At 39.4% G+C, this 15,905-nt stretch overlaps 1 protein-coding gene and 1 long non-coding RNA gene across 2 annotated transcripts; one reads left to right on the forward strand and one right to left on the reverse strand.

The window, feature by feature from the left end:
- The first annotated feature begins 1,298 nt into the window (after positions 1–1,298).
- LOC307027393 lies at positions 1,299–3,699 on the forward strand. Its single transcript, XR_013804610.1, has 3 exons — positions 1,299–1,410; positions 1,707–1,818; positions 3,266–3,699. It is a non-coding gene; the product is annotated as an uncharacterized lncRNA (long non-coding RNA).
- Positions 3,226–15,428, reverse strand: ube2z (ubiquitin-conjugating enzyme E2Z). The gene is made up of 7 exons (XM_079695638.1): positions 13,845–15,428; positions 9,222–9,294; positions 8,877–9,064; positions 8,133–8,244; positions 7,338–7,450; positions 7,136–7,226; positions 3,226–5,592 (listed from the first exon to the last, which is right to left on the reverse strand). Exons 1-7 carry the CDS (start codon positions 14,279–14,281, stop codon positions 5,410–5,412), a joined length of 1,197 nt encoding a protein of 398 aa, XP_079551764.1. The 5' UTR covers positions 14,282–15,428; the 3' UTR covers positions 3,226–5,409.
- Between the last annotated feature and the right edge of the window lie 477 nt (positions 15,429–15,905).

Genomic DNA, 15,905 nt, shown 5'->3' on the forward strand with positions numbered 1-15,905 from the left:
CAGGGACAGTCGCGTTGTTCTTGGCTACATCTACAACCATTCAAGGCAGTTTTACACCTACATAGCTCGCATAAGGAACAGTACTAACCCAGAACAGTGGCTCTATGTGAAAACTGAAGTGAACCCTGCGGACCACGGAACAAGGCCAATACCAGCAGCTGGTCTGATGTCATCCAGTTGGTTCTTTGGCCCACAATTTCTCCGTCAGACAGACACAGAGCAAGAAAATAAGACTGAATAATTTGAACTTGTGCAACCAGAGACTAATAAAGAAATGTATCCTCAAGTTATCTCTCTTGCAACCAAGGTCACAGGGCAGAGTCTCAGATCACAACGGTTCAAAAATGTCTCTACTTGGAAGGCTCTATTAAGAGGTATGGCAACGCTCATTCATGTAGCCAAGTCCTTTTCCAGCAAGTCTCACACTGTAGAGTGCGATGGATGGCATCACTGCAAACAGTCACACACCTCAGAGCTCTCTCAGGCCAAAACAATCATCTTGAAGGCAGTGCAGCAGGATGTTTACAAGAACGAGGTGGACTGCGCAACTCAGGGCATTAATGTTCATAGCCACAGCTCTCTTGTGAAACTGGACCCATTTCTTGACAAGGATGGATTGCTGAGGGTCGCATCCATAAAGCCCAATAGGAAGACCAAGAGAAACATCCACTCATCCTTGCCACTCTCTTAGTCCGACACTATCATGATCAAGCAGCTCACCAAGGTCGCCATTTAACAGAGGGCGCACTGCCGGTGTCTGGATAGTAGGAGGGAAGAGGCTCATTTTGAGTATAATATTCAAATTTGTCATCTGCAGGAAGTTGAGAGGCAAGTTTGAGGTTCAGAAAATGTCCGATCTGCCTGCTGACAGACTGTCCATGGATCCACCTTTTACAGATGTAGGGCGAACTCCTTCTGGAAATGGTGTAAGCAGGAGTATCTGGCAACTCTTCAGCCTCGGAGGAAGTGGACCGAGGAGCAGCCTAATCTCCAGGACGGTGACGTTGTTTTGTTAAAGGACGTTCAAGCAGAACGTTATGACTGGCCTCTTGGTCTGATAGTAAAGACCATTCCAAGTTCGGACTGCAAGGTGTGAAAGGTCATGGTGAAGACCTTAAGTCAAGGGACAGCTAAAGAGTACCTTAGGCCCATCAGCGATGTGGTGTTACTGATACCAAAGGTAAAGAGATGTAAATAGTGGTAAAAAGGTTTACCAAGCGGGGAGTGTTCTGACACAATAGTGTATTGGCACCCCCTAGTGGCAAAAGTCGGTACTGTAGCTTTAAGGCACCAAATAGCAGGACTCTCCTTCTTGTGTTTTAGTTTACACAGAAAAGCCATGCAGAGCACATCGCAGCTCAGTTCTATGCCACAGATAATTTTGTTTTAATTCTTGGAGTAGATCTGTCTGTAAGTATACAAACTTACCTGTGTGCCAAGTTAGGTGTTTCAAAAAATTTGGCTTAATTGATTGTGTGGTTTCAATGTTTAAGATAAGCTAAGCTAAGCTAACTAGCTGCTAAGCTAACGGACATAGCTCATTCTTAGCATAGGCTGTTGCTTATACTGCTTGATTTAATGGTTAAGGTAAATGTATGTTATTTAAGTGACATAGCATGACTGTACTACACTCTATTTGCATTATGTTGCACGTGTATTATTTCAATTGTGTAACTTGTGTTGTATTTTTTTGTTTATTCTTGCAGTTTTACAATTTCAAGCCTCAGTAAATGTTCAACTCAACAACTTTCTTCGGAGTCTTTGTTCGCTATCTGTTAAGCTATGCAATGCGATGCATACGCAAGGGCAGAATATGAGGTATTACAATCTCTTAATTTGGATGGGAGTTAAACAATATTGACATTTAATTAGTTATAAATAAGTATGACTATAATGACATTTTCCCCCATGTAGTCTCAAAACACACCAATTATTAGAGGATATCAGATTTTGAGATTGGATTAAAGTACAAATGCCGATAAGTACGAACAAATAATCTCCATACTTATATTTTTACCTATATTAAATATAAAGTATGTAATAAAGCTGTGTAAACATGAGATTAATTAAAATGCTTCAATCTGGCTACCATTGCGAAAGAAGATCAAATACATTACACCAACATCTACTGTTGAAGTCTGAACATTAATATTACTCCTTACGTTATATCAACGTTATTCTTATATCTGAGCGGTCAATCATACATTTTGTTCACTACCCTTTGTTACACTGAAACTTCAGGGTTGCAAAAGCACACCAACTGCACAACATACCTCATGTGGTGCCATATTCTTAACTAAGGCTGCACTAACCAATATTTGTAATACTAACAATCCTCTACACAGCATTGCATTGTCTCTCAGTGTATGTGGTTTTTGTTTGAGTGTTATAAGTCTGCTCACACTGGTTTTCTTTTGTAAAATGACTGCATCAGCCGACAGTTAGAGAAGCTGGTAAACTCATGATTTACAGCTAAAGCATGGGTGTCAAACTCAAGGCCCGGGGGCCAAATCCGGCTCGCGACTTCATTTTATGTGCCCGCAAGAGCTTGCAAAAAATATAATACGTTTATTATACGGTGATATGCGACTTTACAGTATATCTATATATGTTCATTTAAATTAATTTCTTATTTTATAGTTATTTATCTTTTCTTTTGTTTTTATCTTTGATTTATCCTTAATTCTATTAATCTGTGTGAATCTGTGCTGTTTTTCAATCTTACCCCGTTGCTGTTAAACTACTGAATTTCCCCAAAGAGATTAATAAAGATCCATCTTATCTTATCTTACAGAAGCATGTTGCCCATAAACTATGTCCCACAATGAATCTCATTTTGTGACATGCGCACTGAAGAGACTTGCAATTATTTGCCCTAGACTTCTGCTTTCAGACGTAGTTAATTATGAACTTTTTACCCTATCCGATAATAATTCAATGCAAAGGCAATATTTTACATTATTTCATATATATATTTATATAGTTACAACCGGCCCTTTGAGGGTTAATAATGCTAATGTAGCCCACGATGAAATTGAGTTTGACACCCCTGAGCTAAAGCATCAGAAGTTTATTTTGTAATGGAGACCAAAACTGGAGCTAAAACAGAATATTGGATTAACATCGGTATAGAATAAAAGCTGCATGTTTCACCTGGATTTAGTGCACAAATGAGCTTCTTTGCATTGACATTGGCTGCTCAAGAAACAAAGACTGACACATGCATCAGGACTGAACAACATTTTATTCTGTACTTCACTTCCAGAACTTCTGTACAATACCAACGTTTTGCAGACCTGGAAAATATCCCTTCTGCAGTAATCAGGCTCTTATGGAGCCACAGAGGAACCCTGCTATGAACACAACACAACCAAACAGGGACATGACCTATTCACTCCAGGAATTGTGTTGCACTCAACATTTTGGCAGTCACATATATTCTGCTAGGAGCTGCTTTGCATATAACCATTCTATAACATAATAAAACTAATTAAAAAAAGAAATGCCCATATTAGTTATTTGAAGCAACCTAGCCTCTGCCAGGGGACCGGGGTTTGACATCAGAAGGAATTGGCTCTTCTCTTCTTCAACACGACAATGGAAGGCAGAAAGGAAACACGACAAGCACAAGTCATTCTTTTGTCCGGCCATGATGTGACTATGATTGAAATAGCTAGACTTAAAAATGAAATGTGTACTTTTTGGGGGAAAATACTTATTTTCATACATGAGCTAATTGGGGCTTTAGCCAGCAGCCAGTTAGCTTAGTTAAAAAAAACAGCTAGCCCAGTTAGCTTAGCTCCAAGACAAAAGCTACCCTTACTCTGTCCAAAATGTAAAAAATATATGATAACATACCTTGTTTGTTCTATAGGATATACAATGTGTTAATCCCTAAAATTGGAGGTGCTAGTAAGTTGATGCTAAGCTAACTGTAGCCTCATAATAAACATACACACTCGAGAGGCATCAGTCTTAGCTAATGAATGTGAATATGCATATTTTCAAATATCTGAATCTTTCTTTAAAGGATAGATTTGTATTTGAAATGTTCACATCCTGTATGCAATCTGTTAGAGTTATTGATGAATAAGTAACCCCCCCTCTCCATACTGCAGTGGAGAGATCACTTACTAGTGCGCTGCAGATATGTTTTGCGAAGTTAACCTGAACCTAATCTTTTGATGCTAGTGTTTTTTGTTTTATTATTCTCTACCTTCCACCGAGATGTTTCCCCACATGGAACCCCCCCGCCCCACCATGGCTCAGATGCATGCTGGTAAAGGACAGACATACCCATTGATTTGTGTCACTTACAGCTAAATTGGATTCAAACGTTATATTTTCACAGCCATTATGAACATTAAATGAACATAAGGAATGCAAGCGTCACATTAAGATAGAAATATATCTGAACCTATCTGAACCTATCCTTTCGGAGTGTCTAACAAACCCCTATTTTTTTTAAAGAACAGGTCTTGTTGTGATCAGACTGCAACAATGCTTTCAAAAGGTCCATTTTCTGTGTGGCTGGAAACAAAACAAAGTGTTAGCTGAAAATGTATTGGCTAATCAGCCTTATTCCCCCTTATGATAGGATCGTGAAACAAAACCAAATATTCACCAAGCCTGACATCTGGTGGTGAAAGGCATGCATGCACCTGAGCAATGACAAATTAATATTGTTATAAGAGTACAGGTTTCTATTGAACAAAAGCTACTAAACTAAATCAAAGTAAAAATGAAATGGAAGTTAAAGCAGTAAGAAGCTGGACTGTCTGTATGGAAGCAACAAAGCTTCACCCTAAGCTACTGTCTTTTTGAAATCAAAGGTCTGTTTTTGCTTCCTTGAACTCAAAGGAGACCCTTTAAAGAGCAGCCTTTCACTGCTGCAGCGCACTCAGGTCACACCCCCCCCCCCCCCCCCACACCACCCCTGGCCCAGTTCCACTGGCCCAAACCTGCTTCCACCCCAAAGTGAGCTTCTCACATCAGACAGTCTTTCCTAGGTAAGGTATAAAGAACCCACAGGGATTGTGGTTTAAATTGGAAAAATTTAGAGGTTTGAGTCATGAAACTACACTTTTTTTTTTTCTCCACAAGCAACAATGGCTGGTTCATCTCAACACCTATCAGGCATTTGGGCAGCCATCAAGTCAGGATATCAAAATGAAAGTGTCACAAACACACCGCTCCGGGCCACATTTACGTGAATGGTATTCTTTTTTTTTTTTTATATATATATAATAACCAATTCTCCTCTTTCTAAATTCCAATGGCGAACCCTGGACTCAGTAAACTTAGACGTAGCATTCTTTTCTGTGATTTTGTTCCTCCCGTCCTCTTGTCTGTAGTTCTTGACCTGGCTTTGAGTCCAGCACTGTCTGGGTGGAGGGGGGGGGGGCTGGGTCAGGGCTGGGAGGAGCCCTGGCTGTCGGGGTCCGTCCCTGAGGAGCTGGTGTCAGAGTCCGAGGGCTCATCGTTGTGTTCCTCCTCCGCCAAGGTTTTCTCCCGTATCCGCCTGTGGGTGGCGCTGAGGCGGGCCAGCAGGCCCTGGTAGTCGAAGCGACCACGCTTCTCCCCGAACGGGTCCTGGGGGGGCAGGAAACAGAGGTGAGACACAGGTGGGTGGATTTCTCACTCAGGAAAATAACTTTTTATCAGTGTTGTGATGTACCCAAGTAGACTTACTTAAGGTACTGTCCTTAAGTAACATTTTGAGAGACTTTTACTTTACACAAGTATTTTAATTGTTTGCTACTTCATGCTTCTCCTTCACTACAATTCAGAGGTAAATCCTATATTACATGTATTTAATACCTTTAGTTACTTTACAGATGTGGATGAATGATGTGAAATATAATCAAGTGTTAAATCAGACTTTAGTTCCACCTGGAGTAAATCCACAAGCTACCCTGCAGTATACAAAGTCATTCAAACTAGCTGCACCTTTACCAGCTTTGAGAAAACTTTCATGATCAATCATTATAAAACATATCATATTATTCTGAAATGGACCAATCTGCACAACCACTACTTTTACTTTTGGTACTTTAACTATATTTGATAATAATACTTTTGTACATTTAATTGAGTATCATTTTGAATGCAGGACTTTAACTGTAACAGCGTATTCCTACACTCTAATAGTTGTACTTTTACTTGAGTAAAGATCCGAGTTCTTCTCCCACCTCTGGCACAGGGATGTGTCCTGATGAGTTCACTACCCTCTGTTTACATCATGCAAATCTATTTTTATTTTTATTTTTTAAATCTGAATATTTATCCCAGGGGAAATTGGGTTTAGTGACAGTTGCTACATCTCTAAATAAAATAAATGAAAGAAATAATTCAAATATAGAATATATTTTTTTTTTTACAAATATGCACAAAATATCAAATAAAATGAAGGTATTTACAAAAATATAAGTTAACGTTAAGGGTCTAATAAAAGCTAGAGTAAAATAAAAAGGTCAAATATTTGTATTAAATAAAAATAATATGGCTGAACAATAAGTCAGTCACACAATGTAGAGCAATATCCAAATAACAGTGTGGGCAACATTTGGTAAAAGCAACAATTGTACAAAAATCATGTCATGATCATTTAAATATATTTTCTTAATGATAATGTGAATAGTGTTTTGAAAATGGACATTCTCTCTCATATTGCAAATCATATCTCAATTGCAATAGCAGTGCACATAATCACAATTTATTATGTTTTCGAGGTCTTGAGCACTGATGCAACACTTGAGTTTTGGGCATTTTCTATAAATCTTATGATTAGGATGGGGCAATTTGATAACTTTTCAAAACTAAGTTGCGGATCCACAACTCCTCAACTCAGAATAGATCACGTTGTTCAAAGGGTGTCTTGAAACAATTGTGATTTGATTTTGGCAACTGCCACTATCATTATAAAAGAAAGACACTGTGGCAGAAAGGAAAAAATAACAACATAAATAACTTTCACTCTAACGTAACCATTTGTTTTTTTAGATATTCATCATTGTTTTATACTAAAGGTGCATGGAAACGGCTAGGTCGTTGCCCCATGAGTATTCATCTCATGTTATCTAGAAATAGAAAATGAAATATGTAGTTGTAAATGGATAGTAAGAAACATAGTCACCTGCATGTTCTGTCCCTGTAGATGCAGTCTCTCTTTGCAAACTCCCTCGTAGAAATCATAGTATTCCAGGAAGGACTTCTCCATCACGCTCCTAAAAAACACATGAACACCAATCAGCTGATAGAGGGAAGGAGAGAATGTCAGGAGAGGGGAGAAAAAGAAGGAGAAGGAGAGTCAAATGAAACAATAGTGCAGTTCTTACCAAAGAGCATCAGGGCAGGGGACCTTCCCCTCCAGCATGTCGCACACCGCCACCCTCATGGTCTCATGGCGGATGCACTCGTTGTAGTTCTTACTGTCCCCTGGGTGACGCTCCTGAAAGACACACACACAAACAGACCAACGAATAAAACATTACAGTGCATTTTCTTTACAACACTATATAGAGTGGCACACAGAGACGTACATCAGTGCCAATAGTATTTGTGCTCCTCGGATGGTCCTGTCTCCACAATTGGAAAGTCGTTATTCCGACTTCGGTGTGTTCAGATTCGCTTTTAACTCAACAACCCCTTAGTCTTCTATTACTAGTCTGAAATGCAAGCTTACAGAGTTTAAGGTTTCATTCTACCACATGAAATACGGCAGTATATACCCCACTGGTGATGAATTAATGCAGCTTTTATGAGTCTTAACAAAGGTGTTTGCTAACAATTGACTAAATGAGCCTACTAAACCACCTTACCCACAAACTATAACCCTGGTGACGTGAAGTGAGACTGTTTTATAGCCCAACGTTAGATTTTTACTTCTGGCGATTGCATTTATTCATTTAATTGGTGTTAATATGAGGAGATTATCCTGTTGAACAAAATGTGTAACTATCATAAACTTGTGTTTGCCACAGATCTTATTTTCTGCAATATTCCAAAATCCAATAGAAAAATCAACCATTGCTTTTGGTCGAGCGAGCCCTTCCTAACTTCAGGGACGACCTACAAAATATGTCATCACTCCACCACTTGATTGCTAACCAATGCAGCATCATTTTCAGTACCTGTTCAAATCCAGGCTCATTGTGATAGGGGTTCTCCGTCATCAGAGACTGGATGGAGATGAGGACAGAGGAGATGCTCTGGGCTGGGCTCCATGCTGGGCCTGTCCATGTCCTTCACACACAAATAATAACAGTAACACACTTATCGTTTGTCACTTTGACGAACCATCCTTAATTCTCCTGTCGTGTTCATTTCTCCCCCTTTACTTTGGTGATCCTGATCAAATTTGACAGTCTGTTTAAACTGCTCTGACATTAACACAAATAATGTTAATCATCACCAAATTAAATATAACACCCTTTTAAGCTGAAAACAATGTCTCAGAATTCTGGTTTACGTGAATAACTGCACTGAATATACAAAGAATAGACACTGAAAATATATTCCAAAATGAACGTGGTTGTCTGAGACTGTGGGCCTACTATCTGATGGATGAACAGAATCTAGAACCCCCCCGTTCATTTCCTATGGAGGCCATTTTTGACCGGGAACATTGTAGGTGTAACAAAGTTGAGTAAACCACTCAGAATCCAATGAAAGTGGTGATTAGCAATTGTATATATTCAAATGCCTGCTGTGGATGATATCATAAGCAGGGCATTTGTGATACAGAGGATGCGCACCAAGCAACATCTCCAGGTGCTCCTTTGAGAACCAGGGCAAAAAAGTTATGTGCAGGGCTGATCATAAGGCCTTGGATAAGAGACAAATGCAAAGTGTTTCAGGACTGAATCCTGACTCACCCAAGGATGCTGAGGCAGACCTTGCCATTGCGGTAGAAGTTGGGGTTGAAGCGGACAGTGTTGTGTCCGGTGGTGATGAGTTTGACCCGCGGTGGGTGGATGGGGTAGTCGGGGGGACAGCGGAACAGGAAGAGGAAGAAGCCTCCCTCGTACGGTGTGTCGAACGGGCCTGTGATCAGAGCATGGATCTATAGGAATTGAAATAAATAAGGGATATTTAGAGAGGTGTATAAAGGGAGAGAGAGATGCTGCAAACAACAAGACAACAACTGACTACATCCAGTTGTCTCTGATATACATCAAGGAAAAAAACACGGTTAATGTCCTGGGGCTCTGGCCTTTTACCTTTGTCATATCTTGAGGATCAGGGACGACAAACATCCCTGGTGGAGGTTCCTTGTAGATAGACATGATGTCTCTGCAGAGAAACACAGAGAGAGGGGGAGACAGATGATGTTACTGAAAGCTAAATGTTATGGGAGAAATGGAGAGAATCTAACAGAGATATCTACCCCTGGCCTGCCCACAACTTTGCTAAGATCATGGGGACTATTTATCGGGTAGGAAGTAGGTATAACAAACACTGTCCACAGAGGATTATCTGTAGCATTTGTGACACAGCCTCTGGAAACACAATACACTGTCAGTTGTACTTTTTCAATGCCCGAGGCATAGATACAATTTCACACATACCCATTGTATGAGTAGGCAACAAACATCTAACATATACTGTATATAAATCGCAGAACCACAGCAGACCGTAAATCCAAATGCATCTTCTTGGCTAGCTTTTATAATGTGGGTGAACCAACCTGTTTGGCCACACAGGATGACAAGGATGTTGAACTCGTGATTTGGAAGCAATCAGAATCACAAGCAGGTTTACATATACAATAGGGCTGTGCAATTAATCGTATTTTAAAATCGCGATTATGATTATGGCTTGCGACGATTATGAAAACAGCATAATTGACAAAATACGATTATTTTGTTGGTTGCGCTTTCGCCCCTCCCTAAAAGCCCTCTCGGCCACGTGGGAGTGACATATGTTGTGAGTGTTCAGCGCGAGCGAAGATGTCAGAACAAGAGCAGCGACTCGTTAAAAAGAAGGGTCGCGGGGAGATTCCCAGTCGATCGCGAGATGTGTCGAAAAATAGAACAATATTCAGTTTTATCGTTAATGTCCTGTAACATAATCTTCCTGTGCCAGAATAATGCACTTGAACGCATCAAAGCTTTGTGATTGGCCGGCGTGACCCCATGTGTCGGGGCGTGGCTGGCGGTCAGTGCACTATTTCGCTGACGTTGTCCGTGTCAACAGGAGCAACAGTCCGCACACACACACAAGACCGCAATTATGGCAGAAGCAAAAAAGCCCAAAATATACAATTTTCACTCTGAGTGAGAGGATGATTATTTTTGTATCTATTCCAATTCAAAGTCCATCTGTCTCTCATCTGCAATGCGAGCGTGGCTTTATCGAAGAAGGGTAATTTAGGAGCGGCATTTCAAAACAGTGCACAAACGCTACGAGACGGAATTCCCTCCTAATTCTGCCCTACGCTCCCAAAAGGGGAGGGACCTGAAAGACAGCTAAATGCACAGCAGTCCATTTTCCCCAGGCCCAACCATGGATGTATAATAAGAACTGGATACAGCATGGGAGGCAGGGCCTCATTCATTCCTATGAGAGTTGCTCATTGGCGCATGATGATAAAATGGCCCAACTTTTGAGAGAGCGAAACGTCACAGATTACCCAGCATGTCTGAGAAGTACCCGTATGTGCACTCATAGCGCATGCGCAACTTTAACCAAAATGCTCGTTCACACATCAATATATAGATATATATATATAGATATATAGATATAGAGAGAGATAGCATTTTTTTTTTTTTTTATGTATTTATTATATATAATAAATAAATAAATAAAAAAAAAAATGCTATCTCTCTCTATATCTATATATCTATATATATATATCTATATCTATATCTATATCTATATCTATATATATATATATATCTATATCTATATCTATATCTATATATATATATATATATATATATATATATATATATATATATATATATATATATATATATATATATATATATATATATATATATATATATATATATATATATATATATATATATATATATATATATATATATATATATATATATATATAGGTGGTTTTTGGCGCAGTGGTTAGAGCGTTGGTCATCAGATCAAGGGGCGTTGGTGAACTCCAGTTCGAATCCCGTCTCGGCCGCCACTGCGTCAGGCCGTTGTGTCCTTGGGCAAGACACTTTACCCGTATTTGCTCCTGTGGGTATTGTCCACAGTAATGACTCTTACATGTCTAATATGTGTAATGTGTAAAGCGCTTTGAGCACCTGTAAAAGCGCTCTAATAAAAAATGTAATGCATTATTATTATAATATATATATATAAAAAATGTAATGCATTATTATTATTATAATTATAATATTATTATAATATATATATATATATATATATATATATATATATATAATAATAATGCATTACATTTTTTATATATATATATAGTGCAATAAGCTTCTTAGTGCAATAAGAAGCGACAGGGACGTTAATCTAACGTCGGTAATATTAACTTTATTTAATACAACATTTACGGTAAAATATTTAATCATACAGCCCATGTAGTATGATAATGAATTACAGCAAACATGTGCAATATATCCATTATTACAGCTCCGTGGGATGGCAGTAAGACGATGTGGGTCCGTTCTTATTGTGCATTCATGGGTAAAGATAAACTCAACTCACATTGGTTTCTCAAACAGCATCTCTGTAAACTACGTGTATTCACTGAATTTCACTCTGCCTTTAACGGCTCGTTGTAGCTCCAATAGCTCCAGCCCCCAGCCTCCCTGTGAGCACAGTGCGCTCTGATCGGCACACGTAACATGAACGAGCCGGGCGGCGCGGTCCCGTGGGTTAGATGCGTGTTCATAATGCAGAGGGGAATAACTCTCAGAATAACGTTATTAGCACATTATTACAACTTGAGGAACGCATGTTTTTAATAAGGGCTATACAAGTGTTCATACTGGGTAGTTTATTTAGTTTAAAAAAAATTATCCAACGATTTACAGACCACTCTTTCCCCATGTAAGTCAATGGGAAAAAGTGTTTCCGGGCCTGGCAGCCAAACGGAAGTGTAGTACCGCCGTTTCTTGCGAAACACATGAAGTCTTTCAAAGACGGCGAAGTTGTGAAAGACGTATTCCTGGAGGCTGCCGACGCGCTTTTTGGGGGACAGTAAAAATAACAGTAGCATTTCAACAGGTTTTTGATATAATAAAAACTCAAGTTAGGTACCGTTATTAATCAGCTGTACGTTTTAGTTTGTTAGAACTTATTCATTATAATTATTGTACAAAATGGTATAAGAATGCAAACATTAAGATCTGTTCTGTTTTTACATTACATTACATTTAGCTGACGCTTTTATCCAAAGCGACTTACAATAAGTGCGTTCGACCAACAAAGTACAAACTTGAAGAAAGCAGAATCATATAACTACATCAGGTTTCATAGAGCTAAAACATTTCAAGTGCTACTCAACTGACATTAGATAAGCCAGTCCTTTATTAGTATATAAGTGCTTTGTTAATAGTTCTATCGCTCGATTCTATCGATCTCTATCTGTTCTGTTTAAATTGATTATAGTCTATTATCAATTCAGGTTAAGAAACTAGTGTTGCTTGCATCCTATTTTAAAAAGGCATTTCTTTTTATACGCTAATAAAATGCAACAAAAAAAGGGTTTGACTCTATTAATTTAGTCTTTTATTGCACTTTGGCAGCAGATTCCTGTGTAGCTTCAGATCGGAGTTGTCTTATTAGTAAGTCTAATTTATACCTTTGTAGCAACACTATTTTTATATAATGGCAAAGAAAGGGTTCAGATTCTTTTCTTTTTTTCCTGTGTCATATGTGGCAGCACTGCCACGAGTTCCTCTTCACAGAGGGTCTTCAGTACAGATGGCAATATTGTCACCTGCCTGTGCTCATCTCTGAAACCAGACCATGTAAACAGGCCGGTGTTTCGTGCAAAAATCTTTAAGAGATGACATGAGCAGCCCTACCAGCATTTGCCATGGTGGCCAAAACATTTTTATTTGGTCTTAAATTGTAGTTCAACATTTATTTCCTGTTACTTATGGACCATGACGGTTTGCCAGCCTTCCACGTGTAACTGAGTGGAATATGTTGAATATGTTTTAACAAAATGTTGGCTATAGGTTAAGGAGTTTTCAGTAGGTTGAGACAGTGCACTGCAACATATTTGATTTAATTTATTTTGGTCTAATTAATTTTTATTTATCATATTAAGATATATGTTTAGTATGGTTTCGGAAGTGCACTCAAACATATTTGTTGATCTTGTTTATTGGTAAAATATTATTTGTTTTAAAGTTCAATAAATGGTCAATGAATAATCGTCAAAATAACCGTGATATCAATTATTATCCCAAATAATCGTGATTATGATTTTTTCCATAATCGCACAGCCCTAATATACAAGGAAGTTGTTTATTGTATGGTGCATTCAAAAGGAGATTAATTCAGTTATAAACAAAGTAAATACAAAAGTGTATTTGAACTATTGTAAGAAAATAAAAAGTTTGCAAGAAATATAAATATACAACAATATTTAGAACAATACAAATATGACAAATGAGTCTGAAAATAAAACGTTACTGTGACATACATCAATAAATAAATAGTTGTTATTTTTTCATTTAATTGTGAATGATTGTATAAAACACTGATGTTTAGGTTTCATCTCAAGTCACAACAGGTTTCCACTGATGACAGAAACTTTATAGAAAACGTTCACTTTCGATTTTACCTAAACTCACTGACAATTTAGGCCTCAACTTACCTGATAACATACAACAGAGTTTTCGTACCTCTTTATCCTCAGGATGCACTGCTGTGAAGCCTTCTCGTTGTCCCAGTCCGTGCTGAGGCTCGGGTCCCATGAAGTTGCGTGGATTTGGGACAGAAGGCCCGCTCCTGCCACCCCGCCGACCCCTAGCCCAACACCGGGGAGAGAGGAGGAGACGTGTAGGCTGGGATACACGGACACGACCGGTGGCGCGGAGAAAGCGGTTGGTGTCGCAGTAACAGCCGACATAGGTGCTACGAGAGCGGATAGGCCACTCTGCGCGGCCGAGGAGGGAGGAGGGGAGGCCGGGTTAGAGCTGGAGGGAGCACCGCTGGATGTCGGGTGTCCCCCCGGCAGAGAGTTAGCCAAAGTCGGAAGCAGTGAAGCTCCACTGCTCTGTCCTGTAACGCCTAAGCCAAGGGCACCACCACTGGACTGCTCTCCAAAGCTGTCCGCCATGGCTCACAAAGCTAACAAGCTAAACCGTCGTTATTAATGTATAATGCTAACTGTTAGCTGCATTGACAGATGAAGTTACCGCTGCTTGTTGTTGTGTTCAGCGGGTTCAAAGTGCAGTGTAACGGGGCAGAGAAGAGCACACAGACGAGGCCATAACACAATGCTTTTCTTCCCACGACATGGTGGCTACTTATCGTTAGCTTAACGTTTTGTACTTCCCCCAGGCCTCAAAAAGTATAAAGTTGTCCGCAAAATTACTTATTCCACCTTGCTCTGTCTTATGAAGGCGCTTTCTGTCCGGTTGTTATGAGTGTAAAGGAATATGAGCTCAGAACATTTGGTTTAGAACCACATCCCACTACCCCATTAACATAACGCAACTTCAGGAACTGCTTCCTCACCTTTCAAGCTCAGCAGAAGTGATAGAACACTTGACATCCGGTGGGACCTTCAAAGTAAAATGTCACTATGAATTGAGTTCAGACAGTCAATCACATCGGGTTAAAACGTTTATGTACTAAAGTAGCAAGTGAAAAACTAAAGTCTTTAATTATTAAACCAATATACTTTGATGAATGTGAATCATTTCCATATCATAAGGTCCAAGCACCAGACCTCCTGCAGCCATAAAGCATCACAGATGTTAAAATATTTGACTAAATATAACAAAACAGCATACCGGAGGTCGAAATGTCTTAGTATAGAGCCCAAATAGCACCATTGTTGAACATTTTCTCTCTTATTAACTGGTAACTACATTGTGTAGTGTGGTACATTTGAAATCAGGTATCCCAACAAACTTAGACCCCATTTACAAGGGAGCGCAAACGGCTCATTTAACGTGTCCATTCACATGAGACCACTGGAAACGCTGTAGTACATATGCCGGGCCTGTAAGTGGCGTTGTACTTCTGCCACAAAATACACAAAAAGCAGCAAAGATTTAGTAGAGATTCAACACACAGAGGAGGGCTGGCCTGGTGCACCGAGCAGGGCAGCCGAGAGAGAGTGAGAGCCTGTTCTGCAGCCCTCTTAAAATAGTTGAAACAGGTGCCACAGGTGGGTCTCTTCACTGCTGATTACAAGGAAAACCCAGGTTACAACAGCACCACATGTTGAGCTGTCACACACACCCCCGCCCCCCCCCCCCCCCCCCACATAAAAAAGGGTCCCCAAGACACTGAAACATCAAATTATTAATAATAGAGCTTGTGTTGCCTTTCTTTGAAGATGAACATTAGTTTCAAAGTAAAACTGTTCAATATACATCATTAAGGTTGATTTGCATTGTTTATATATTGTTTTATACATGTGTTCGTTTGTGGTACCTAGGATGTGTGCATGTAATAGGGAATTTCTTCAGTTTACGTCACGACATGCAGCCAACTCCTGGTGCTGCAGAGTTCCTTTCTTATTACGCTTTTGCTTTGGATACTATTGATTTGTAAGTACCAGAACATAATGTATAACCTGTGTAACATTAATATGTTGTAGAAAATGAGAGTCTGTAACATTTTCCCTGTATGAAGAGTTTGTTAGAACATGTGTAATTTAGCAAGCCGTTAGCAGCTAGCTTTACATTTAGCTTGCTAGTCGTAGCATTATTATCAATGTTTAGGCTTAT

The sequence above is a fragment of the Notothenia rossii genome (assembly GCF_949606895.1).
Source record: "Notothenia rossii genome assembly, contig: scaffold_91, whole genome shotgun sequence".
NCBI lineage: Eukaryota > Metazoa > Chordata > Actinopteri > Perciformes > Nototheniidae > Notothenia > Notothenia rossii.